The sequence below is a fragment of the Lipomyces japonicus genome (assembly GCF_038497905.1).
Source record: "Lipomyces japonicus strain CBS 7319 unplaced genomic scaffold V1514scaffold_17, whole genome shotgun sequence".
Lineage (NCBI taxonomy): Eukaryota > Fungi > Ascomycota > Lipomycetes > Lipomycetales > Lipomycetaceae > Lipomyces > Lipomyces japonicus.
The window spans coordinates 211,086-235,062 of record NW_027117829.1 but is presented as its reverse complement, the minus strand read 5'-3'; the positions used below and the strand labels follow the sequence as shown (position 1 = coordinate 235,062).

At 40.3% G+C, this 23,977-nt stretch overlaps 11 protein-coding genes across 11 annotated transcripts; 4 read left to right on the top strand and 7 right to left on the bottom strand.

The window, feature by feature from the left end:
- Window positions 1-988: 988 nt before the first annotated feature.
- V1514DRAFT_347385 (major facilitator superfamily domain-containing protein) lies at window positions 989-2,432 on the top strand (the record flags this gene model as incomplete). Its single annotated transcript, XM_066929296.1, has 2 exons — window positions 989-1,007; window positions 1,351-2,432. The coding sequence occupies 2 exons, from the start codon at window positions 989-991 to the stop codon at window positions 2,430-2,432; spliced, it is 1,101 nt and encodes a 366-aa protein (XP_066783668.1).
- V1514DRAFT_330364 (armadillo-type protein) lies at window positions 2,429-3,617 on the bottom strand. Its single transcript, XM_066927488.1, has 2 exons — window positions 3,423-3,617; window positions 2,429-3,214 (listed from the first exon to the last, which is right to left on the bottom strand). Exons 1-2 carry the CDS (start codon window positions 3,581-3,583, stop codon window positions 2,581-2,583), a joined length of 795 nt encoding a protein of 264 aa, XP_066783667.1. The 5' UTR covers window positions 3,584-3,617; the 3' UTR covers window positions 2,429-2,580.
- A 181-nt stretch (window positions 3,618-3,798) lies between these two features.
- On the bottom strand, window positions 3,799-5,129 carry V1514DRAFT_330363 (uncharacterized protein). Its single transcript, XM_066927487.1, has one exon. The coding sequence runs from the start codon at window positions 5,055-5,057 to the stop codon at window positions 3,876-3,878; it is 1,182 nt and encodes a 393-aa protein (XP_066783666.1). The 5' UTR covers window positions 5,058-5,129; the 3' UTR covers window positions 3,799-3,875.
- Window positions 5,130-5,932: 803 nt separating this feature from the next.
- On the bottom strand, window positions 5,933-8,402 carry V1514DRAFT_352085 (uncharacterized protein). Its single transcript, XM_066929479.1, has 2 exons — window positions 8,154-8,402; window positions 5,933-8,093 (listed from the first exon to the last, which is right to left on the bottom strand). Exons 1-2 carry the CDS (start codon window positions 8,320-8,322, stop codon window positions 6,352-6,354), a joined length of 1,911 nt encoding a protein of 636 aa, XP_066783665.1. The 5' UTR covers window positions 8,323-8,402; the 3' UTR covers window positions 5,933-6,351.
- Window positions 8,403-10,150: 1,748 nt separating this feature from the next.
- V1514DRAFT_330360 (uncharacterized protein) lies at window positions 10,151-12,638 on the bottom strand. The gene is made up of 3 exons (XM_066927486.1): window positions 11,637-12,638; window positions 11,381-11,580; window positions 10,151-11,323 (listed from the first exon to the last, which is right to left on the bottom strand). The coding sequence occupies exons 1-3, from the start codon at window positions 12,284-12,286 to the stop codon at window positions 10,578-10,580; spliced, it is 1,596 nt and encodes a 531-aa protein (XP_066783664.1). The 5' UTR covers window positions 12,287-12,638; the 3' UTR covers window positions 10,151-10,577.
- Window positions 12,639-13,453: 815 nt separating this feature from the next.
- V1514DRAFT_293387 (endoplasmic reticulum vesicle transporter-domain-containing protein) lies at window positions 13,454-14,855 on the top strand. The gene is made up of 2 exons (XM_066925369.1): window positions 13,454-13,742; window positions 13,809-14,855. Exons 1-2 carry the CDS (start codon window positions 13,550-13,552, stop codon window positions 14,783-14,785), a joined length of 1,170 nt encoding a protein of 389 aa, XP_066783663.1. The 5' UTR covers window positions 13,454-13,549; the 3' UTR covers window positions 14,786-14,855.
- Window positions 14,856-14,955: 100 nt separating this feature from the next.
- V1514DRAFT_330356 (kinase-like domain-containing protein) lies at window positions 14,956-16,463 on the top strand. The gene is made up of 4 exons (XM_066927485.1): window positions 14,956-15,155; window positions 15,205-15,363; window positions 15,431-15,496; window positions 15,557-16,463. Exons 1-4 carry the CDS (start codon window positions 15,033-15,035, stop codon window positions 16,322-16,324), a joined length of 1,116 nt encoding a protein of 371 aa, XP_066783662.1. The 5' UTR covers window positions 14,956-15,032; the 3' UTR covers window positions 16,325-16,463.
- A 93-nt stretch (window positions 16,464-16,556) lies between these two features.
- Window positions 16,557-17,878, top strand: V1514DRAFT_330353 (uncharacterized protein). The gene is made up of 3 exons (XM_066927484.1): window positions 16,557-17,001; window positions 17,062-17,159; window positions 17,226-17,878. Exons 1-3 carry the CDS (start codon window positions 16,615-16,617, stop codon window positions 17,764-17,766), a joined length of 1,026 nt encoding a protein of 341 aa, XP_066783661.1. The 5' UTR covers window positions 16,557-16,614; the 3' UTR covers window positions 17,767-17,878.
- V1514DRAFT_367542 (transcriptional regulator of RNA polII, SAGA, subunit-domain-containing protein) lies at window positions 17,833-19,485 on the bottom strand. Its single transcript, XM_066929870.1, has 2 exons — window positions 18,714-19,485; window positions 17,833-18,632 (listed from the first exon to the last, which is right to left on the bottom strand). The coding sequence occupies exons 1-2, from the start codon at window positions 19,269-19,271 to the stop codon at window positions 17,970-17,972; spliced, it is 1,221 nt and encodes a 406-aa protein (XP_066783660.1). The 5' UTR covers window positions 19,272-19,485; the 3' UTR covers window positions 17,833-17,969.
- A 62-nt stretch (window positions 19,486-19,547) lies between these two features.
- Window positions 19,548-21,378, bottom strand: V1514DRAFT_293374 (uncharacterized protein). Its single transcript, XM_066925368.1, has 2 exons — window positions 21,208-21,378; window positions 19,548-21,149 (listed from the first exon to the last, which is right to left on the bottom strand). Exons 1-2 carry the CDS (start codon window positions 21,337-21,339, stop codon window positions 19,602-19,604), a joined length of 1,680 nt encoding a protein of 559 aa, XP_066783659.1. The 5' UTR covers window positions 21,340-21,378; the 3' UTR covers window positions 19,548-19,601.
- Window positions 21,379-21,381: 3 nt separating this feature from the next.
- Window positions 21,382-23,652, bottom strand: V1514DRAFT_330348 (uncharacterized protein). Its single transcript, XM_066927483.1, has 3 exons — window positions 23,187-23,652; window positions 21,789-23,125; window positions 21,382-21,729 (listed from the first exon to the last, which is right to left on the bottom strand). The coding sequence occupies exons 1-3, from the start codon at window positions 23,537-23,539 to the stop codon at window positions 21,554-21,556; spliced, it is 1,866 nt and encodes a 621-aa protein (XP_066783658.1). The 5' UTR covers window positions 23,540-23,652; the 3' UTR covers window positions 21,382-21,553.
- Between the last annotated feature and the right edge of the window lie 325 nt (window positions 23,653-23,977).

The following is a 23,977-nucleotide window of genomic DNA, read 5'->3' as shown; positions in this document are numbered from 1 at the left end:
CAATTATAGAACACTGCTGACTGGTACAGGACTACTGTACAGTTACCAAGAATGAGGCTAAAATGAAATACCCCCTATCCACAAATCTCATAAGCTTTGCACCATAAACCAAGATTACCAGGGTCGACGTAGCCTCTGACTTCAAGAACTAAAATCTCTCATAATTCCCTCTGGCTTCGCTTATTCGGCGACTTCTCCCTTGTAATTTCTCTGATACACCAGAAAATATCTTGGTTCATTTGGCTCTTTCTTGAGCTACATATAAAACTTTTATGCTCAAGCATTGTTGAACGGCCTCCTGATCTTGAGCAATACCGCAAAAGCACATACACATCATGGACACATCTATCTTCCAGGAATTCGCCCGTGCAATTTTCTGCCGTCTTGGTCGGGGCCAGGCCTATCCAAGTATGACTCTTCTGCCTGTGCCAGAGTATGGATAACAACTCATCTGATTTCAGTGCATCTTTTCCGCACAGCACCTCGTTACAGGAATAAAAAAAACTCCAAATCATTCAAAAAAAAAATTTCTTTTTCACCAATGTCTGTAACCTATCAAACATTTTTTTTTTTTGTATGAGCCACTCGTGAAGTAATGGCGAAGTTAACATTTTGTGAAAACCAACAAAAAGCATTCTTGAAATTAGTTGTTTTTTATTTTGTTTTCGATTCGTTTCAAGTCATTTATTATAATATTGCATCAGTCATATTTATTTCACTTCAATTTATAGTCAAACTGATCAAACACGGTGCCAACTTAAAAAACTTTAAAAGGTTACAAATTAATCATACATATTGCACCTTTCATCATCTCAATAAGTTTTATTTACAAGCCGTAATCAAGTTGAATGGCACAGTTCTGGGTGAATTCCCGAAAAAAAACAAAAAAAACAAAAAAAACAAAAAAAAAAGAAAAGAAAAGAAATGACGATTTTGCCAATATCGCAAAGTCAAGACATTAACGAACTGAACAGAACGATCAGCAATAATGGCTCGGCATATAGCATGTCACAATTACCATCAAATGAAATTAAGGATTCTAGCGAAAATGAAAAGAGGCAAAAATATGTCGGTACTGGCGAGCATTCAGACGACACTTTTGCGCCTCCTTTAGATTCAGGATATAAAGGTGTTATGCATGTACAATGTTAAAATAAGTGTCGTCATGCTAATTTGATCCATTAGCCTGGTTGACTGTATTTGGAGGTGGCTGTGGAACGTTTTGTTCGTTCGGTTACGTTAACGTGATTGGTAGGGACCACAATCTACAACGGGCCATGGCTATTTAGCTAACGTAAATTGAACAACCAGGCGTGTTTAACGAGTATTATGCTTCACATCAATTACGAGACTATTCACCGTCTCAAATATCTTGGATCACATCATTGCAAACATGCTTGATCGTGTTTGGAGGCATCATTGTCGGTCGATTGTACGATATTTATGGAGCCAAGCCATTGATGTATCCCGGCACTGTGCTCATGATCTTGGGCATCATGCTCACTTCAATATGTGAAAAATATTATCAATTTATTCTTGCCCAGGGAATTTTAACGAGTCTGGGCGCTGCCATGGTATTCAATCCATGCATCAGTGCCATATCTTCCTGGTTTGTTACCAAGCGGGCCACCGCTCTCGGCATTTGTAATTCGTTTTCGTCTCTTGGCGGAGTAATTATTCCAATTATTTTTCGAAACGTGCAAGACAAGGCAGGATTTGGATGGGGTGTCCGTACAGTCGGGTTTGTGCTGCTAGTTTTTTCAATCATTGCTTGCATTTGCGTGCAACCTCGCATTCCACCAAAGGGCCGACAACCATTGATGTTTTATCATTCATACGTGTTACCATTTAAGGAACATGCATTTTGGATATCTACAGTTGGCATCTTTTTTGTATACTGGGGCGTGTTCATTCCTATATCGTTTATCCCTCGTCACGCTGTATCAAACGGATTTTCTGCTTCGTTAGCGTCTTACCTAACATCGATCCAAAACGCTGCTTCCATATTCGGCCGCGTGCTGCCCGGCTTTTTGGCTGACAGATTAGGCAGGTTTAACATTTACATTTTTGGCGCTTTCTCCTGTGCAATTTTAACCTTGGCGTTATGGATCCCGGCCACGGGTCACGTTCCCATAATTTTGTATGCCGCATTTTTCGGTTTTACGTCCGGCATCACCGTGACCGTATGGCAACCAATCGTGGCCGAAATTTCACCCATTAGTGAAATCGGATCGAGACTAGGTGCCGTGTCGGCGGTTCAATCGTTCGCAAGCTTGTCCGGTGCTCCGATTGGCGGTGCAATCGTGAGTGCAAATAATGGCAAGTATTGGGGCGCGGCTGTTTTTGCTAGCGTTACAATGATCACTGGCGGCATAATAACTCAGGTGGCTAAATTGGTTGTCACGAAAGGAGAATGGTGGACACTGGATTAATGGCATAAACAAACTAATAAAGCATCATTTAAATAAAATTACAAAACAATAAAATGATAAAAAAAATTTCCAAATGCAAACTCCGTAAACCACCACAAAAATATTGAAGACAAGGCAGTGACAAAAATATACAACTATAAAAATTTATCTACGCGAGAATCACGGCAGCCTCGTTTTCATACACCCGCTTTATTAAGCGCGATAATTGTTCAAACTTAACCCTTCCGGAAGAATTATCAGACTTGCCAGCAGCAACGGATTCTTGGGTAACATCATCATCATCATCAGTTTCAACCTTGACAACATCATCTCCGTTGACTTGCCATCCTGGAAGTTCAGCCTGAACCCATTTCTCAACTTGCTCTCTTGAAGTAAAGTTCCACCATGACTGTGCGATGTCAATCTTGATGGATCTCACTGCCAAAGCAAGTGCTCGGGTGATGCCCTTGCGGATCTCATCGTCAAACGATTTCACATCAGCAACCAAGTCAGCATACTCATCATCATCTGATTGCAACGTGCTCCAAAATAATGAGAACGACGCTGATTCTAACAAAATGTTAAGGTAAGTTAACCTATGAACTGCCAAAGTTAAACTGTCTTCACCCTTAGATTTAGGAGGTTGTGGCTTGGCCACACCACTGGGTGGATAATTTTGCAACACAGAAGGATTTAACAGATGGAGTGAAAGAGTGAAATCGGGTTCTGGGAAAGCAGTCAGTGCTTTGCTAAGAATGTTTACAATCGTATCTTCCTTTGCTTGCTCTGCATTAAACTGATACCTAAGACAATGTTAGTTAAACGGAAAAAAAAAAAAATTTGAAAAATCTGGCAAAAGTGCAAAAAATCAGCTAGAGCTAATAAAAGGCTGTCACAGACGGCCGGGGATTCAATCCGTTCCGTCTACATAATACATGCAAAAAAAAAAACTCTCATCATATAAAATACACTTTCACGAGTTGTCTTTATCAAATTGAAAAATGTACATACATCTTCAACAATGCTAGGTTGGCGAGAAGATCGTAAGTTCCGGTTGCACATTGCGAAACCACGTAATCTTGAAAAATGGTAATCTTTTCCAGATTAAACCGTTCTAATGATGATAAAGTCTCATTGATCTCTTGTGGTCTTGTTGATGGGTTTGTCGTCATCTTTGAATATGTTTAATATTGCTTTCGGGTCAATCAAATGGAGTTAAAGAAGAGAGAGAAATTTTTTTAGTGGTGGTGTATCGTTAAGCCAGGGTTTCGTGCCTCAAACAAGTAAGGGTTTCGGTGCTTTCGGTACGTAACCCTCACAATTTTACAAAATGTTTACTCACAACTAGTTAACCAACTAGTTGACTACTAAACTAGTTATACGTATATTTATAAATGTGATATTAGAAAAATATATTGTCTAAAAAACATTATTATACATTATAATTAAAATACGCTAGAAAATTTACGCCAAAAGAGCAAAGACGGCGGCACCGATGGCAAGAACGCCAGAGACCTTGTTGACAGCAGCGGCACCAGTGAACTCAGCGGGCTTTGAAGCCGTAGCACTGACGGTGGAGTTAGTCTTGGTAACAGTCACGATCGAAGTCGAGTTCTTGTAAGCCGGGGTGGAAGTAGGAATAGCAGATGAGGTAACAGCTGACGTGGTGGTGTTACTGTTACCTTCAGCGACGACAATAGTGATGGCAACGGCACCAGATGGGGCATCAGACTTATCGGCGTAGTACAAAACCTGGAATGACTCCTTGGAGTAGCTGTAAGGATCGTTAGTGTTCTTGGCAGCGTAGAAGCCAGAGGAAGATCCATTGACAGCAAGAGTTCCATCAGTGATTGTAAAAGCAGTGGGCCCAAGGATGCCGACAGTAACAATGTTGTCCTGGATGCCAACAGCGTAAGGGAACTCAAAGTCGATATCAGCGGCAATCAAGCTACCATTGCCAGGGTAAAACACAAATGGTTCGCCATTCTGACCAAGGAAAACGTAGTTGAATCCGGCACCTTCATGAATCGAGGACAGACTTTTGCCATCAACTGATGAATCCGAAGACTTGGCCTCAAGCTTAACGACAGTGGAAGCAGAGGAGGAAGCAGAGGAGGAAGCGGAAGTGGAAGAAGCGGCAGTCAAAGTTGCAGAAGCGACAACAGACGAAGAAACTGCAGCGTCTTCGCTAACAACCACAGTGATAGCAATCGCATCCGACGGTGCTGCAGACTTGTCGGAGTAGTAAAGAACCTCATAAGCAGACGCGGAGTAGTCGTAAGGGTCATTAGTGTTCTTTGCGGCATAGAAGCCAGCGGTCGAGCCATTGACAGCCAATTTACCCGAAGAAATTGTAAATTCGGTGGTTCCGGCCACGCCTACTTGCACGATGGAACCAACGATGCCGAGTGCAAACGGATATTGAGAGTCGGGAGCATAGAAAGTGCCATTCTCGGAGTAATAAACCAAGTCGGCAGCGCCGTCTCCCAAGAAAACGTAGTTAATGGCGGCACCTTCATGAATGTAGTAAAGACCCTTGCCATTAACCTCGGAACTGTCAGACTTTGCGGTAAGCTTGACAGTGGAAGCAGCAAGCGCAGCAGTAGCGAGCGAAGCAATAGAAGCGAGCGTGGTGAAGAACCTCATGTCTTGCGGTTGCAGATAAATACGTATGGACGGTTTAAGGGAAACCAGGCTCGTTATATATCTCAAAGTTGTTGAGCCGGTCGCTACGGCAACCGTGCCAGGCACGACTTATTGTGTCATTCCTGTAACGTTTACGTTAAGGTTTGCCGCCAAAGGGATTTCCGCCGTTGCGCTTCTAAATATAAACTATACGGTTTTGCATAGAACTGGAGTAGATAGAAAACAAGGGCAATGATGACACACGACGGTACAGTCTTCTTAGTTAGGATAATTGCCATTAATCAAGTTTCAACAAGATAATTAACGTATCTATATATATATATATATATATATATATATTAAATATAGTATAGTATAGTATAGTATAGTACAGTTAACTAGCATGCATGACCTATTTACGTACTATTTGCATACATGTGCTATTTTTGAACAATCGGCCGTTTTCGGATTGCTCGGCTGGGCCCACCATAAATAAATGGGAGTTAATTTGGTCATCCAAATAGGGACACACTAAAACAGCCCCATAACTACATATAACATAGTATCATCATTATCATGTGCCTGTTAGCGAATCCAAAATCAAAATCCAAAATCAAAATCCAAAATCAATCAATGGCGCTGCGCCAACCATAATATCATTAACCACACATCATCCATCTTTCTATTCATTTTTGCATAGTAATAATACAATATAATATAGCATACATGCACCCCACTGCATCAAGAAAACATGCATGTTGATGGAAATTAAAAAAAAAAAAAAAAAAAAAAAAAGATGCACCGCTTGACAACCAATTGATCGTACAAATGGCGCAACAGGCCAGGACATCAGCGGATCAGCAATCATACAATATATCCTCCAATGCAATCAATATAAGCGCAAAAATAAACTCCAACATGAAACCTATATCTTTCCATATATTAAAAGGTCTATGATTATTAGGTTTATTGCACGGCGCATTCAATGCGCTCACATGAGCTTTGCCACAAAGTAAAATACACTAACCCAACTTTTTCATGAACTACAGCTCGGCTGAAACCGGCTGTATTCATTGCTGCATCTGAAATTTTTAATCATCAACATTGAAATATGTAATTGTTATGTAATAACTATCAAATCCATGTGTTAAGTAAGTTAACTAGTTAATTAACTGAACTAGTTAACGACAATATGACGTCATGTTTCGTCAATTGTATTCGGTATTGCATAGTTACATATAATACCAAAATGGTCGTTTTGTATATAGTGTGATACAATTTACAGCATTAACTATAGCATACAACATATAACCTATTACCAAGGCGTACCAGTACCACTGTCTATTTCTTGCTGCTGTTGTCGGAGCAATTCATAATACGTCGCGGCAGATCGCTCTAATGCATTTAAGCTAACACTCACGTACCCTTTAATCCTTGCCCGTTCCTTCTCAACATCATACTGCTGCTGCTGCTGTTGCTTCAGTAAATCCATATGCCGCTCAACTACTGCCAGCAATCGAGTTTTGGAATTCTCCACCGATGATACCAGTAACGGTAACGAGCTTGAAGCTCTTGACGCGTCGCCTGATAAAAAAGTAGTCCAAAAATGATTTAAAAATTCGATTGCGGTTGTATGCGATAATTTCATATCCCGGATCGTGTTCGCGTCCGTCGAGGGCAGCTCCCATTCTCCAGTCACGTCACGTTGCGAACCAACAAGACGCACGATTTGTGCTTGTGCTTGCCGCACTGGCAATGTTGATATTTCTGACGGATTCACGATAGCGGCTTGTTGTAGCAATTCTTGCACCGTCCCAGATGGCACCGCGTCTCGCACCATGGCACTAACTATTTCCGACGGTGTTTGGTCTATCGCAGTCGTCGTGATTTCAATCGTTTTTTCTTTTCCCAACACTGCATCGTTATCATTCATGCCATACGATTCACCTCGTCCTTGCTTGTGCAAATCAAGAACTATACCGCTCAACTTGGACTTGGGTTCCAAATCATTAAGTTGTAGTTCATGTGCCTTTAATTCCTCTTGCCCATCCCCATTTGCGTTCATGTCCGCATTGACTTCGCCTTGCACGCCATCGACCATTTTTTGACTCAATTTATTCATTGTCCTAATTATCGACAACGTGTCCTTCTGAGCCATCGGCCTCATCGTGATATCAGGCCGATTCCCCGCTCGTTGACTATCATCTTCCTCATTACCTTCCACATCCACAAACCGCATCACTTTCGTCGCATGCTCATTCTCTATCGCTTCTCTTTCTTCCACGGTCATGCCATCTTCATCAAGTTCTAAATATTTATCCATTACCGAATCTGGCGCGTCAGTAACCGCGTTTCGTTCGCCTCGTAATTTTCTGCAAAGCTTGCTTAAGAAAAATCGAGACCAAAATACCGCTTCAGTTAACGGCGGCACGTTGTCGTTATATGCTTTCCTAACGACTGGATATTGTTGAAAAATATCCCTGATCTTTTCCTGCGATAACGACACCTTAACCTGTGCTTGTGACGAACCAGATTCGGCTTGCCCCGTACTGACAGGCTTAATCGATGCCAACACGTTATACGGTCCTCGTTGTTGTATTTTCACTAACGAATGCATTCTCAATAACGGAATTCTTGAACTCCAAAATTCCGGGCCCGGCAATTTTTGGGCCACCACGGTTTCCAAAAATTGTTGTTTTAATTCTTGATTTGATTTTAACAAACTTTGTTGCAATTCAATATTAGCTAATAATTCTGCATCAGTCATGCCATTAGTTAACGGAAAACTCGATGGTTTTTGATTTAATGTCGACGAGATCGTGGCTGATGAAACCACGCCGGTACTTGAAGTCAATCCTGTTAATAACGACGATGGTGCTGGCGACGGTGCTGGTTGTGATGATGATGATGATGATGATGATCCAGCCAATAAAGATAAAACTGATTTTAATGCTTCAAGATTCGGCCTGGTTGCTAATTCAAACACAAACTGTTCCTTGCCATGAGTGACAATCCTCAACCTTGCCTTACTATTTGTCGGTGGTGATGCTTGCAATCCTTTTGCGATTAGCCATTTAAAAAAAAAAAATCACAATATATCATGTTCCAAACACTCACCTGCAATCACATCCAACTTAATTAAAATTGTTTCACTACTGGCATCCGTGCCAGGCGGCACGCTGGGAATCCATTCGATAACTCTCCGTTGTGATGATACGGTTATTGACCCTTTCTTACCCTTATATATCCCCGGCACTGAAAACGGTCCTTCGCCAGATATCGTCATGAATTTATTTACCGATTAATTTTTTTGTTTTTTTTTTCTTTTTGATTTGCCTTTCCTCTCTTGTTTTAAATACAAAAACCATGCCATTTTGTTGCTGGAAGTAGCAAACAACTCAAACAGTTTTGTTGAATCACGTGAACAACGAAAAATTAGACTTTGCTTTGGCCCGGGAAAACTTAAATTTCGATAATTCTCAAGCAGAATCTGAATTAAATATAAAAAATTTCATGTTTGATAAAGGAATCTAGGACATGAAAGTTGGGTATTTGCAAGCTTGCATGTTGAGTGACTCTTTACGATAACTTTGATATTAGAACAAATCACAACCTTCAACTGTATATTAACTTTGTTACTTCAATTGACATTGAAAGATTGTTCAAAGCATAGATTTCTATGGCCACCATTTTTATTTATGGCAAGCATACATATCGTTACAATTAGACAAACTAGAAATTCAGTGCACAAACTGGCGTCGTGCGAACTTACATCCGCAAGGTACACAGCTTACAGGTTAAGTCGGGAGACTCGACACTAGTCCTTACTTCTTGGGCTAGGAATTTTAAGCGACGCAAATTGATGCGTAGCACTGCTGCAGGCTAATGATACTTTGCGTAATGCTGCATAGGGGTAAGTGCTCATGCTTTATGCTTGGAATCACAACCATCCCATCATCACCGAACAGCAGCAGATTCTGAGAAACTGCAATCTGTGGCGTATTCCTATCTGCTAAATTTCATATGCGCTTGTTTCGACTGAGACGAGCCACTTTTTGTTCAACCAGATGTCATGATGTGTTGCAACAAGGTAGCTGTCCCTGATAGGTTTTCACCTCATAACCTAATCAATCGAACAAATTTTAGCACATTAAAGGTGAAAATGATGAATTTTAATAATTTTATCAAATGTGACTCAGTTTCAAACTAAAAAAGAAAAATTATGGAAGCACAGTTTTTAGGGGGCTTTAAATTCTACCGGAGACTTTGAAAATTGTGCACACCATATTACGCTCGGGTAGAGGTGACAAAAGAATCCACAGGCTCTACATCTTCCAATCGTCATTTAGAGCCTCGTAGTTTGGTCGGCTCACGACGCGTCTGGGCATTTCTCGAGAAGACATTATCGCAGTTTTTCTATTCAAAATTATTAAGAGTTAAATAGATTTTAAGCAATGATTAGGCAGTAAAGTCATGTTGGTAAAATAAATTAAGCAGAGAGAAAGTGCTGATTGACGCATCAAGGGGACGCCGTCGCCAATCAAAGCGCGTTTTGGTAGCCAACTAAAATCCGACGCATTATGGAAGCGCCAGTTACATTTTGGAACGATTTCAAGTTGTTAAATCAATTGAATTGACTATTCCTGATTGTAGAAACTTCCTTACTTGCCAAGATCCGCGTATCCGTGGACAGCTCTCCTATAATAAATACGTTAGTTCAAAGTGTAGCTCTTATTTAGACGGTAGATGGACTCCCTGTTTTTTTCTGAATCATTTTACTTACAGCTGGTCTAACCCAGTAATGACCTTGATTGGGTCTGTCTACTTCGGAGGTTGTTCTGACTCAAAGTCGGAGAAAAGAATATCCCTGCATCAAGTAACTGCGATTTCCAAAAATACAACGACCATGATCAGCCGCATTATGTAAGAACATACGAGTAGGGTTGCACCTATATCCCCTTACCCGAAGATACAAAATTAATGTTTACACAAAAAATTTTATACAATTAGTAGAACAACAATCTTATACTTCCCTGTTATACGATATACAAATACGATAAAATAAGGAATAAAAACCAATTGCATAAAACTAATCATAATCAATCAACATCTACCCGCCATATAAACAAAAAAAAATTTAAAAGAAAAAAAAATAAAATAAAATAAATTTTTTAATCAAAACCCAATAGCAAATCTAATAAAATGATACAAACGTATAATATTTTGATCAAAAAACAAAAAATATGAAAGATGAAGAAAAAAAAATTAATAATAGTGCAAAATTCATAGTCTTTTTTATTAAATCAAAACTTTTTTTTTTGTCCATGCAACTCTGCAAGTTTCAATTTCTTGAAAAAAATCAGGCCAAATTGAATATAGTATATATATAAAGTCACGCCAATACCATTTAAATCATGTCCACAATCATGAGGGAAAGTTCTTTCCGGGTATTAAATATACAAAAAAAAAAAAAAAAAAAAAAGATGGAAATAAAATTCAACCACCGTACAATAAAATCGGCAACTTAATTTCCAATGTTGTCTAAGCAAAAACGTAATTCTCGCCTTTTAAAGCAACAACACGACCTTCAATTTCATTCTCGGTCCGGTTTGGAAGCAATACAGATAATTCTTCCATGCGAAGATCTTTGCGATTAATCAAATCATCTTCTTCTTGAGTCCAAGCTTTACTGCTCGTTTGATTTATATTTATGTTGGTCTTATCAGCATACACGACGCCATTAGGTCTGTCATTTAATGACAGGGATGATGGCAACGCTGGCGTACTAGAAGCAGACGATTCGCTTGAACCAGACTGGGTTTGAAAACTTATTATTTGCTGCGGTGGTGATGAAATTTTGGCATGAGGAAGAAGATGAGAAAACCCAAATTGTTGATTTTGTTGAATGTGTTGTTGTTGCTGCTCTTGATGTTGTTGAATGGCAGCAGCTTGAATATTTTCAGAAGAAATTGGATTGAAATTGGCCACTTCGAGCTCAGGTGGTGGTAGCAACGGCCTAGTAGTTGTAGCGGGTATTAATGGTGGAGAATTTGCCCGTTGTCGTACTTGATATAGATGATATTGCTGCTGCTGTTGTTGTTGCTGTGATTGTTGTTTCTGATATTGTTGCTGATGATCCCAATTAACCGGAGTTGACGATTCATTAGTCCACGTACCACTAGTGGATGACGAGGATCCATCAGGAGATGAAATTGGACCGCCACGTAATGAACCAGACATCAACCTGCGCCATCTAAATTGACAAGCATTCGGCGTTCGATTTGTAACTATACAACAAACTGTTAAAATAAAGTCACTACTTGTTTTAAAAAATTTGACCATACAATGAGATGCAATATCTTTCCAGCCGAGCTTTTGCTGTTCTTTTAAATGTCGAAGAAGTAAATCATCATGAGGATCCCAAGATGTTGGATTTCTTGGAACTTTTGGTTTTTTTCGACCAAGAGCATCTAACTCAGGTGTAGTGGATGACAACGACGCTGATGATGCCACTGAGCCATTTGAGCCTGTTGACGCGGTGCGCCTATGCGAAACAAATTAGCTTGGGGAAAAAAATTATATTAACGTAACATGACATACATTCGTGTAGGTCTTCGTTTAACCGAATTATTTTCTTGGGGATAAGGTACTGCAGAAAATGCAGGGTCGACTACTGGAGATATAGTAGGATATGGAGACTCGACAGAAGGGGAACCATTTAACGAAACCATGGACGTAGATCTCGCGCGACGATGACCAAAAGCACTATCGTTTGATACAAACGTATTCGAGCCAACATCTTGTTGTCCAATAATTGACGGTAATAATTGCGATGTAGGTCCTTGTGGCAATGGATGATGATAAGCAACTGAAGTTGATGATGAAGAAGGGCCCATAGAAGTCATTGCTTGCCCTGGTACAACCGCGACGTTAGCAGGGACTACAGGCGCAGACGGCGGTACTGAAGAGTAAATCAATGGAGCATGTAATGGCGGAAGTTTGCGACTGCCATCTTGAGCTGAGGCAGGAGATTGTATAGGAGGAATTGCATGGAAAGATGGCTGATGAAGTTGCTGTTGTTGCTGTCGCAGTTGTTGCGGTTGTGGTTGTTGTGGTTGCGGTTGTTGTGCTTGATGTGGTTGATGTGGTTGATGTGGTTGATGTTGATACTGATGAACATCTGAAAGCAACCTATGAGGCGGAGGCAGACGCAACCCTTGGTTCTGCTGCTGGTTTACCGGCGAAGCCATCTCAAAACCGCAAAACAGAAATTTAAAAACAAAAAAAAAACAGATGTAGAAGTGTTTAATTGTCTTGACTGCAAAAAAAAATAAAAATAAAAATAAAAAGGCCAAACGGAGAGGTTAAAAGGGGGGCCGATAGAGAATGCAAACCTAGAAGCGAGCGGACGAAGCAACCAAAGTAGTTCAAATTATTATAGAGATTTTAATTTTTTTTTTTTGCTTGCTCTTTTCAGCAACTGAAAGCCCAACAATCAGATGGAAATTAGAATGTACAATCCTTCCAACTATTGTGGCCTTTATGGGCTGTCGGCATAAGATGATGGCGATGAGGTCGGGAAGAACGGTTCAAACAAAGACTCGAAGGATAAGCCCCGAGAGAACGTACGCAAAGTTGAAAGAGAAGAGTTGTTTCACTGAGAGGGTTAGGGCTCGAAAACTAGAAGCCACCGGCATTGCTGCACCGCCACGCATTCCTGGGTTGTTTGGCCACAGTGATGAGATGACCCTTACTGCAGACAAGCCATTTAATTGTGGCAGTGCCCTGTGGCCATATAAGCCGAGCTCATCGCGTCCAATAAAATCTGCTTGCTTATATAATGAATTTTAAATATGCACCTTCAAGCATTCGTGTGCACATCGTCTTGAAACTATTGTGATTGTAAATTGGCTTTTATTTTTTCTACATTTAACCCAAATAAGACTTTTCGCTCTATTTTTGCTCATTCCCTCGCTGACAGAAAATTTTACCTCATCTTCCCCAGAGCCAAACTTTAATACCAGGTTAGGGCGTCGGGTTAGGTCTATTTCTACATAAGAAGGACTCACTCGGTCCCGTGCGGCTGTCTCATTAGGTAATTGTGGTGTAAGCATTGCTTTTGGCGTAGTTAGTTATATTCGCTATCCCTGTATGAGCCAATGTATGTATAATTTTTAGCCGTAGAAACAAACAAAAAAAACGTAAAATGAATGCCAAGTTTAAAACACAATAATTTTTTTTAGCAAGAAAACATATTGCACAATTAAGCATGTGGTATTGGTACTGTAATTGGAGGAAAAAATGCTTGATTATTTTCGACACGTACACTTTTACCTCATTCTTTTGGTAGCGGTACCACCTAGCCTGTTTGCTAGCTTCTCGCGACACTTTTTCCGTTTATCAGTTGCCATAATAAACAATATATAATTGGAACATTTTAATTAATCTTCTGCGCACGACGTGAACACCTTCAATCAGCTTTGCCTGTTGAGAAAGTCCTGTCCAAGTTCGCAATGGCTTCACGCAGGCGTCTAACCACGTTTGACGCCTTTACAAAGACGGTTGAAGATGCCCGCGTGCGCACCACTTCGGGTGGAATCGTGACAATTGTCTCCACCATTGTCATTATACTCCTCATCATTTCAGAATGGATCGATTATAGAAGAGTCGTTAACCGACCTGAACTCATCGTCGACAAAACAAGAGGTAAACCTATTTTTGATAATTTTAAAAAAAAAAAACCATCGTGAGGCTGAACGTGAAATATTGCAGGCGAACGCATGGTCATAAATTTAAACATCACCTTCCCCACCGTGCCGTGCGAAATCCTTACGCTCGACGTCATGGACGTGTCTGGAGAACACCAGTCTGACGTGGTTCATGGTATTGTCGAGACTAGACTTTCTCCCGATGGGGCAATGATTTCAACCGATTCTCTCATGCTTAATTCTGCAACTGACAAGCTTATTCATGTTGATAAAGATTACTGTGGTCCTTGCTACGGCGCCATCCCGAAAGAGCAAGAAGGTACGAAGTGCTGCAATACTTGCGAACAGGTTAGAGAAGCTTATCAAGCCGTCGGTTGGGCTTTTGGTGATGGTCATGGCATGGAGCAATGCGAACGTGAAAACTATCCTCAGCGGCTCAAGGAAGTCGAAAACGAAGGTTGCAACGTGGCCGGGTCATTGTCGGTCAACAAGGTGGTTGGCAACTTCCATTTTGCACCTGGCAAGTCTCACACTACTCCAAGCATGCATGTTCATGATCTTAATGTTTATGAAACCGCAGACGTCGTGCATACTTTTTCTCATCGCATTCATCATCTTTCTTTTGGACAACCCCATCCATCAATTAAAAACCCACTGGATGATGTTTTCAGAACTACAACTGAACGGAATTTTAACTACATGTATTTTATTAAAGTAGTTTCCACTAGGTTTGAAAAACTATCAGGATCATCCTTGGATACGAACCAGTACTCGGTCACGACCCATGAACGAGCAATCATTGGCGGCCGTGATGAGGATCATCCCAATACCATGCACGCAAGAGGTGGCATCCCGGGAGTTTTTTTCTCATATGATATTTCTCCCATGAAAGTAATCAATCACGAGGAAAGATTGAAAACTTTTGCATCATTTTTAATTGGCGCATGTGCCGTTGTTGGCGGCGTCCTTGCCGTCGCTGCTGCCATTGATAGAGGAGTATGGGAAGCCGATAAGGCATTGGGTAGAAAAAAGGATCTGTAATTTGGTTTAAAAAAAAATGAAATTATTAATTACAATTGTGCCTGTTGCAATTTTGTAAATTATTCATTCGTATGAATTATTCTAACTATCGTAAAAGCATCAAATTACATTTAAAGTTTACACATGTTTTAACTGCTGCGGCACGACATCATCAAATCTCCAATATCATACGCATGACCCGCAAACAAGTCAGATATTCTTACTTAATTCACTGAACTCAAATAACATATTGTTGACGGAGTAAATCATGTCATTATCTCGTATTGTTGCCGATATTGCGTACTCACTATCATCTTGTGTCGGCTGTTTTGCATCTAATACTCTATACATCAATAATAGAAGTTACAGAATCCTGCGACTTCTCGGAGAGGTACAATTGATTTATAATAGCTAAAATTAGTTTAACACGTCACGTTTAGGGAGGATTTTCATACGTTTACCTTGTAGAAGCTCAAAATGGCGAACTTTTTGCTTTAAAAAAGATCCGATGCTCATTCGGAGCCGAGAGCTTGCAAAACGCAATGAAAGAAATTGAAAGCTATAAAATATTTAATGACGAGCATATTATTAATCTAATTGTATAAAAAAACTTTTTTATATCAAAAGTTTTTTATTTTTTTTTTTAACTTGTTTTGATATACTTAGGATTCGAACGTGGTTCAGGAACGAGACGGATCAAAGACTGTTTACATTTTATTACCTTACTTTCGAGTACGTTTTCCCAATTTAGTACACTTGAAACGTTTATTGATTTTTTTTTTTTTTTTTTAGAAAGGTAATTTACAAGACGTCATCAACCTAAATCTAATAAAGCAAACACATTACGACGAAAAGGAGGCACTTGAATTATTTCTCGAGATTGCCAACGGCGTTCGAGTCATGCACAAGCACAGAGCCAATCAAGATTATCAGTCACGGCTTCAAAATCCAAACCAAGACGTAGTCTTTGATAGTGAAGCAGAATTACCATTGATTCATAATACTATTAACGACAGTTCAACCTTGCCCTTGTCATCATCACCATCTTCTTCAAATCAAATAGTCGCCTATGCTCACCGTGACATTAAGCCGGCAAACATTATGATATCTCAAACCGAGTTGCCAGTATTAATGGACCTTGGTAGTTGCACGAAAGCCAGAATATCAATCACTTCACGGCATCAAGCTCTAGAACTTCAAGACGTGGCAGCCGAAGTTTGCACCATGCCATACCGAGCACCAGAACTTTTCGACGTTAAAACAAACACCACGATTGACGAAGGCGTTGACATTTGGAGCTTAGGGTGTACTTTCTTTGCATTACTTTATTCTGCATCACCTTTCGAGTTGCAAACTACCGAAAGCGGCGCCAGCTTAAGCCTTGCTATTATTAACGGTCAATATAAGTTTCCTGATTATCCAAAATATTCGCAATTCACCAAAGACATTATTAAGTCGTGTTTAACAGTGGAACCGAAAGACCGACCGGATATTGATTTCATTATCGAACGGATAAAAGTTTCATTAAACCAGCAGGTACATTCGGCACAGCAACAGTAGACTTGTCTCACGGCACTTTTTTTTTTTTTTTTTTCAATTTCAATTTCAATACATTATTGTTTGTTGTCTACTATTATTCTACTTGGTTATAGATATTCAATACTTATATAGTAATTCAATAATATATTTTTTTTTCGTAGTTTATATGATGATTGAATCTCTCTCCCTGCGCAAATGTCAAGGCATTTGTCGCATCGCGGTGGTATAATATTACGTGTCTGTCAAGCGTCCACTAGAATATAACTGGAATTATTGCTTCGTTTAAACGAATAGATCCATTTCTGACAAAAATGAGGTCGTTTCAATTTCTCTCATTTATGTGCATTGCACTATTTGCCATTTTTCAAATTTGTTCCGGTGCCAGCAAATCGTCTCATAATCAACGAAGCGGTCATGATGCGCAATACCTAAAATCATTATTGCGAACCTCCAACGCTAGGCCTGGCTTGATCCGATTGACGGACAAGAATTTTGATCAAGTAGTGAATGCTCCCAGAGATTATGGATTAGCGGTACTTTTAACCGCAGAATCTCCACAGATGGGGTGCCAATTGTGTCGTGAATTCGCGCCAGATTTTAATCTTGTCGTGCATTCGTGGCATCATGAACATGCCGATAGCGACAAATTGTTTTTCGCAGTACTTGACTTTAAAGACGGCAAACAAACTTTTCAAAAAGTAACATCTGACATTTAGAGAGCACGTTTTTTTTTTAAAAAAATACTAATTTGTTTATAGCTGCAATTGAAAACTGCCCCTAACGTTTGGGTTTACCCACCTACTGTTGGCGAGAACGCTGGTCCAGACAAACCATTCAACTATGAGATTCTTGCTTCGTAAGTTATTAAAGATATATTTAACGTGATTTTCAATTTTTAAATTTTTTTTTTTTTTAAATAAAGGCCAAACCATCCGCAAGCGTTAATTCGATTCATTCAGACTCACGTCCCCGGCGTGGAGATCAAGATCAATGTTCCAACCGATTACACCAAATTTATGACTCCAATAGCTACCGTGATTGGTATTTTATCAAGCATCAGGTTTATTTACCCATATGTTAAACCTGTTCTCCAATCTCGAACCGCCTGGGCCGGCTTGTCACTGGTGGGCATTTTAATGTTTATCTCCGGCCACATGTTCAATAACATCAGGCACACGCCGTACGTTGCAGGCAATAACCGTGGCGGCGTGCAATATATTGCTCCTGGATTTATGATGCAATACGGATTTGAAACGCAAGCCATCGCCGTGCTTTACGCTTTTTTATCGTTTGCCACGATTTCTGTGGCAATCAAAGTACCCCGGATTTCGAATCCAGCGCGACAAACAGCTGCCGTGACACTTTGGGTCACTGTTATTCTCGTATTATTTAGTGTTTTGTTATACATCTTTAGAATCAAGAACGGCGGTTATCCGTTCTGGTTGCCACCACTAGCTCGCTGATCTGCACATTAATAATGATGATGGCGAGAACATTTTATTAGAAACAAACGAGGAAAAAAAATAAACCTGTCAAATCAATTATAAAAATACATAATATATTACCAGTCATTATTACTATACAATACAAAACATAAAAAAATGCCCCATCCTTCACGCCCAGACCATTCTAGAATAGCACAGTAATTATATTTACAAACCTGTAACTAGAGATTCACCTTAATTCGCTTGGCCTCATCCACATTAGGTTGCAAATCATCAATCTCGTCTTGCAACATGACATCTAGCAATCGATATACTGGACCGCTAGGTTCGACAATACTATGTGGCGCCAATTCTAATGCCAACGCCATATCTTCAGCAGTAATGACGTTGTCCTCTTCATATGCTTTCCTTCTTTTGGGAAAAATTCTATTAATATTGATATTATTATTGTTATTGTTATTTACTGATGATTGTATGGCGTCATCAATAATTGACGATCCGTTTACCGACAATATTGGTGCGTTGGTCATTCGTTTATGAGCCCTCGGCCGAACGCGATCAAGAATTTGTTGCAAAAAATCACGCAGATGATATTCCAAACCCGCCAGAATAATGTCTGGTACATCATTTGCTATTCCATCAACCAATCCATGCTCGTGTGCGATCCCCAATATTCTTGTTCTTAAGCTCTCATTATCTGGTAATTCATATGACTCAGTTGAAAGCGGAGTTTGATATCCTTGTTGTATTTCTTGAGCAATGTTGTTATGGTTAATACTTGATTTTATTTTATCCTTATTGTCCTTCGAGTTCGGTATTAATGGCAACTTGGCTTGCCGCGTAAGCACAATAGTTGAAGGAACAGGTCCTTTTTTGCCAGCATCCTAGAACGAAGTTTTAGCATTCACATGAAAAAAAAAAAAAAATAAATAAATAAAAATTAAAAAAAATCATAATTGACATACCCTAGTTATTGCCTTAATTCGTCTTCTTTCCCGAGGCGTTAAGCCCATGATCTCACCCTTCAACTTGGCCACAAGTGGATCAACCCCATGCTTGTTCACTCTAACCGGTATTTCTTTTGCCTTTCTCCAAGCAACAAGACCATTCATCGAAGGCGGAGGATCACGTAACGAATTGGCAACACTTGCCAGCAAGAATTGATTATGCATCCTTACCATGCTTCTATCTAACAGCTGTGATAACTCGCTCTCCAATTCGATCCTCGACAGCCGGCCGGTTAAAAAAGCAGTAATAACATCACGATAATGACTCCATTTATCATCCAATGCCCTTTTTAAACCATTCATCAATGGCTCGATTTCTATCCTTCTGGCTGGCCGTTGCGGTTTTACCGGCGTATTGCTGGTGGTGGTGGTGGTTGACGGAGCCGGGGCGGCAGAATGATTCGTGCTAACATTACCGCCGTTACTGTTAGCCATCAACGTAACACTCAATGAGCTGCTTGTCCTTTTATTAACAATAGGTTGAGGTGATGAACGCGATAAAGATGTGCCATTCATGTTATGTTTAAACCCTGCAGCGGATTCATATAACGAAATGCTTCAGGCCTCTTTTTGTCTCCCTCACCGCTCGGCTTTGTAAGTCTGAAAGAATACTAATCGCACCACTAATCTTTTCAATACAAAATAAAAAATCAATGATCGAATATAGGACAAATCTGTTGAACTTCAAGAGTTTTGCCTACTTGCACAAACTAAATTACCAAAACCTGACAACCACCGCGTAGCTTGAATACTTCAGGGCTTAATCGCAAGTCTGCGTGATGCTTATACGAAAAATTCAGAATTCAATATAATTTAACCATTTACAATTAATACAACAAAAATTTTTTATACATTATTTTCTACCTCATTTCTAACCAAAAGGCCATGTTGACTCAAATAGTCCTTCACGTCACCAACCTTGTACTCTCCACGATGAAACATGCCTGCTCCCAATGCGGCATCCGTCGTGGTTTGCTCAAAAACTTGCAAAAAATGTTCCGGCTTGCCCGCACCTGATGATGCAATAACAGGTATACTAATGGCATCTTTAACATCTTGAATAAGTTCCAAATCAAATCCTGAATTCGTGCCGTCCTTGTCGATACAATTTAACAAGATTTCACCAGCGCCCATTTTTTCCACCGCAATCACTAATTGACGAACGTCAAGATCTCGAGTCTCGCGGCCTCCCTTGATCGTACATTGATACCATGCATACTCTTCTCCATTAGGTCCCAGTTGAGATGTTGGAATAACATGGTGAGTAGTATCTGAAGGTGACTTGACATACACTCGCTTGGGGTCGACCGAAACCACCACTGCTTGTGCACCATATGCCCTTGAAATAGTCTCCATAGCAGTTGTCCCAGTTAAGGTCTGACCGTTTTGGTAAAAAAATTCTGCTGCGATAACAGCATCACTTCCGATTGACACTTTGTCTGCACCTGAAGCGAAATATGTTGAAGCAACATCGAGTGCACTAATCTTGGTCCCGTCTGGGTCAACAATGTCACGAATGCCACCACCGATTGTTAATGGAACAAACACGGTCTCACTTGTTTTCCGTAAAATTTCCAACATTGGCGTGTCTGCCAATGGGCAATTTTTAAACGACGTGATGTTTAAAAACGTAACCTCGTCTGCACCTTCCAAGTAATATCGCTCTGCCAGTTCAACTGGTTTGCCCAAATTGCGAACTTTTCCACCAGCATCATTGGCAGTAGTACTGGTAGTAGTGCTTTTCTCCCGAACGTCGTATTGATCACCCTTGGTAACTACCAGATCGCCGTCATCATTTGCCCGAACGTCCAAACAAGCGATAACTCGTTTCGTAAGCCCAAGATTTGATTTCAAACTTTGAATTTGTAATGATGATGATGAAAATGATAACCTTTGTCCTTCCAAAAACTCCTTAAGAACTCTCAAGCCAGCAACGCCACTCTTTTCCGGATGGAACTGTGTCGCAAACACGTTTGCTTTCTGCAACGCGCCCACGAACTTCTCTCCCTTGTAATCACATACGGCAACCGTCCAACCATGCTCAAGTGGAATATCGATATCTGCACGATAAGAATGAATATAATAATATTTGCTATTCTCGCGCAAACCGTACAAGCCTTCAGTATCTTTCGTGACGGCTGCGGCACTGTTCCATCCAATATGAGGTACTGATTTCTTAGTTGTATCAAATTTTTGCAAGCTAGCTGGAATCAATCCCAACCCTTTCACTCCAGGAGATTCAGACGATCCGGCAAAGAAAGTTTGCAGGCCCACGCAAATGCCCATAATCCGGCGACCTGACGCAATGTACTTTTTTAACGGCTCCACGAACCCTCGGGCATGGAGTTCAGAAACAAAATGACCAAAATTACCCACGCCAGGAAAAATTAGTGTCTATGTTTATATTAATATCATGTTCAATCGCCTCCTTTTTTTTTTATTTTCAAATTACCTGAGCGTCGTCTAAACCATCACTGGGTTGCTTGATCCATTGCACCTCATAGCCCAGCTTATTCAAGGCATTAGAAAGTGATCTTAAATTACCACTTTCCAAGTCCAAAACATGAACCAATTTAACGGGCATTTTTTTTTAAAAAAATCGTACCAATTTAATGATAATTCAAACAATCAATATAAACTGCACAAGTGACAAATTTTAAAGACTTTTTTAATTCGACTGCCGCGCCGCACAAACCTTCGCTAAACTTTAAAAAACGTAGTTGTTACAGTGTATAAATATTTTGAATAACTATTGGAAGAAAATATAATCATATATTGAGATCTAAATTATAACTCTGTCATAGTCCACCGTCAGGACAGTCCATACTAGAATGCCCGTCCTTCTCGCACAGTGCACACCATAACTTTCGGCCGGTAACTGGCTTTGTAGGCGAAGGTCGGGATGGTACTGGAAAAGAAGTCGTCCCGTTCGCAGAACCATAGCCTCCAGCTTTACAATCTATAATGTCGTGTCCTAAAAATCTCATTGTTAACTACGGTAAAACCCTCAGTGACAGAGTAAGTTGTGCAAACCTTCTTCATTACATATTTGACATCGCAGATTAGTCGTTATCAATTCAGAGAATCCAGATTTGCTAGTCAATGAATAATTATTCTCGGTTTCATGCCCTAACTTTGCCGAGCCATTTTGTTGGCTCTTAAGCTGTACAATCTCTCTTTCGTATGCACTCCTTTCATTCTGAAGTACATCTTGCGCCGACGAAAGTTGATTTCGAACTGCGGCTAGCTCCTTTTCAAGTTCTTCTTCCTTGAACGCTCGGGATTCAACAAGTTTTTCAAGGTTATGAAGTTCCAATTCAGCAGTTTCTCGTCTCTTGCGCTCAGCTTCCAAGTCATTGTCCGAAGTCGATACTGTGTTGACATGCACCGCGTCTCCTTGTACGCGTAACTTGGATATTTCGTTCTGCAGGTTCTCAATAAGTTCATTCTGACTTGCATTATCAGCCTTAGCTTTCAACAATTCTTGCCGAAAGTTGTCTTCTGTTGTTCGTGCTTGCTCCAGGCTTGCTTCTAACTCTGTAATGATGGTCTCTAAATTTATCAGGCTGTCATCAAATTCTGACGGCTGCTGTGAGGATTGTTCGGTTATTGATTGTTCCAATTCTGAAATTCTTGATTCGTAAACTTGAGTCGTGGCCAAGGAAGCCTGTTCTAACGTCTCTATGGTTTCTCTAAACTCTTGACGTTTTGATTCAAGCTCGGCATGTAATTCGTTTATCTTTATCTCCTTATCCTGAAGTATGGTTCGCAAATCAAGCTCCTGTTGAGTTGGCGGTTGATCATCTTCATTTGAATTTATTGCATTCGCATCTGATAAAGTTTGAAATTCGGAAAGCGTATTTTCAAGATCACGCAGCACCGAGCTCTGATTTGCGAGATCCGCCTCTTTCTGTAGTAAACTGTTTGATGTAGATTCTAGTTCACGCTTAAGTCTTACTATCTCTTCATGCAAACTATCGACCCCCATCATGCCTTCGTCATCATCAGAAAAGTTAACCGGCTGCGCCAGAATGCTCTTCCGTGATGTGCGAGGTTGATTAGATGTTGCCTTGGAGTGACTAGCAGGTGTAAAAGCAGGTGGTCGTATGGCGGACCGAGATATGCGGCCAGATGCCAAATTTGCCATGGATGCGCGTCGGTTTGGAGTTTGCAATGAAGTATTGGTGTGTGATGGAGCCGGTGACGCTGATCGATCTGCAAGTCTGGATGAGGCGCGAGAAGATGCTCTTATTTCCAACACTGACGAAGACCGTTCATTGTTAGAAGACGGAACTACAGGATTAAGAGATAATCTGTTTAACAAAACAAACACGCCTGATGTTGGATATGAAGGTTGGAAATATTTGACCCTGTTTTAAAACACGTCAGCTGAGGCCACGCGCAAGGTGCATTTACCACGTTCAAACATACCCACCAACTGTTCCATCATTTTTGCCATAAGCTGAATCTTCACCCAAAAGATTAATGCCCGCATAATCACCCACTTTTCCAGCTATGGGTCCAATGTATAAAATTACTCCCCGTCGACCACTTGGAATATAGACTAAATCTCCTATGGAAAATTCGGAAGCAGAATCAATAAACCCTCTAGAAGATGCAGGTCGTGGTATAGAGCCCGCCGGAGTTGGTGATTTTAGAGCATTCGCATGAGTATAAGAAAGGCGTGAAGACCTGTTTCGTGCTGGTGAAGGAGACGGGACGGAAGGTGGTTGCAAGGATGGGCGACGAGAGAGCCCGGCGGCCGAACCTGGCAGACGTTCCATAATATTTTTACCGTATAAATTCAAAACCAAACAAATTCAATTTCTTTATCCCATAAAACAAAACCGAATTTGAAATATTATTATTGATTGGCATTTTGTTTCCCAAAGTAACGCGAAAGTGCTGTTGTTTATGTTACCCGGACAATACACATGTATTATTACACGTCCAACCACGACACCATATGTAGTTATGCCACAAAACACAACGCATATAGTTATTTGGTGGGAAAAATAAAAACGTAATTGAGCACAAACATACGCTAACCAGATTTGGATGCTTATGTAAAATTTCAAACTCAAACTTAATTTTTTTATCAATCAAATTTTTTTTGAATGCATGCTGTTCTGTTGGCACAAGGAATAGTTACATCAACTTCTAGGCCGTAAGATGGAAATAATTGACTCAAGACAATATTCTGGTCAGTGGTCACCCCCTTA

Bases quoted from the DNA above. Each gene is read 5' to 3' on its own strand.
- V1514DRAFT_330364 (XM_066927488.1), bottom strand. From the start codon at position 3,583: ATGACGACAAACCCATCAACAAGACCACAAGAGATCAATGAGACTTTA. The intron at 3,215-3,422 runs GTATGTACATTT...ACATTGTCTTAG, and splicing joins AACCTAGCATTGTTGAAGAT to GTATCAGTTTAATGCAGAGC.
- V1514DRAFT_330363 (XM_066927487.1), bottom strand. From the start codon at position 5,057: ATGAGGTTCTTCACCACGCTCGCTTCTATTGCTTCGCTCGCTACTGCT.
- V1514DRAFT_352085 (XM_066929479.1), bottom strand. From the start codon at position 8,322: ATGACGATATCTGGCGAAGGACCGTTTTCAGTGCCGGGGATATATAAG. The intron at 8,094-8,153 runs GTGAGTGTTTGG...TAATCGCAAAAG, and splicing joins TAAGTTGGATGTGATTGCAG to GATTGCAAGCATCACCACCG.
- V1514DRAFT_330360 (XM_066927486.1), bottom strand. From the start codon at position 12,286: ATGGCTTCGCCGGTAAACCAGCAGCAGAACCAAGGGTTGCGTCTGCCT. The intron at 11,581-11,636 runs GTATGTCATGTT...TGTTTCGCATAG, and splicing joins AAACGAAGACCTACACGAAT to GCGCACCGCGTCAACAGGCT. The intron at 11,324-11,380 runs GTATGGTCAAAT...TTTGTTGTATAG, and splicing joins GAAAGATATTGCATCTCATT to TTACAAATCGAACGCCGAAT.
- V1514DRAFT_293387 (XM_066925369.1), top strand. From the start codon at position 13,550: ATGGCTTCACGCAGGCGTCTAACCACGTTTGACGCCTTTACAAAGACG. The intron at 13,743-13,808 runs GTAAACCTATTT...GAAATATTGCAG, and splicing joins CATCGTCGACAAAACAAGAG to GCGAACGCATGGTCATAAAT.
- V1514DRAFT_330356 (XM_066927485.1), top strand. From the start codon at position 15,033: ATGTCATTATCTCGTATTGTTGCCGATATTGCGTACTCACTATCATCT. The intron at 15,364-15,430 runs GTATAAAAAAAC...TGATATACTTAG, and splicing joins AGCATATTATTAATCTAATT to GATTCGAACGTGGTTCAGGA. The intron at 15,497-15,556 runs GTACGTTTTCCC...TTTTTTTTTTAG, and splicing joins TTTTATTACCTTACTTTCGA to AAAGGTAATTTACAAGACGT.
- V1514DRAFT_330353 (XM_066927484.1), top strand. From the start codon at position 16,615: ATGAGGTCGTTTCAATTTCTCTCATTTATGTGCATTGCACTATTTGCC. The intron at 17,002-17,061 runs GTAACATCTGAC...ATTTGTTTATAG, and splicing joins GCAAACAAACTTTTCAAAAA to CTGCAATTGAAAACTGCCCC. The intron at 17,160-17,225 runs GTAAGTTATTAA...TTTTAAATAAAG, and splicing joins AACTATGAGATTCTTGCTTC to GCCAAACCATCCGCAAGCGT.
- V1514DRAFT_367542 (XM_066929870.1), bottom strand. From the start codon at position 19,271: ATGAATGGCACATCTTTATCGCGTTCATCACCTCAACCTATTGTTAAT. The intron at 18,633-18,713 runs GTATGTCAATTA...ACTTCGTTCTAG, and splicing joins GAATTAAGGCAATAACTAGG to GATGCTGGCAAAAAAGGACC.
- V1514DRAFT_293374 (XM_066925368.1), bottom strand. From the start codon at position 21,339: ATGCCCGTTAAATTGGTTCATGTTTTGGACTTGGAAAGTGGTAATTTA. The intron at 21,150-21,207 runs GTAATTTGAAAA...ATATAAACATAG, and splicing joins ATGGTTTAGACGACGCTCAG to ACACTAATTTTTCCTGGCGT.
- V1514DRAFT_330348 (XM_066927483.1), bottom strand. From the start codon at position 23,539: ATGGAACGTCTGCCAGGTTCGGCCGCCGGGCTCTCTCGTCGCCCATCC. The intron at 23,126-23,186 runs GTATGTTTGAAC...GTTTTAAAACAG, and splicing joins AATGATGGAACAGTTGGTGG to GGTCAAATATTTCCAACCTT. The intron at 21,730-21,788 runs GTTTGCACAACT...TGAGATTTTTAG, and splicing joins TCAAATATGTAATGAAGAAG to GACACGACATTATAGATTGT.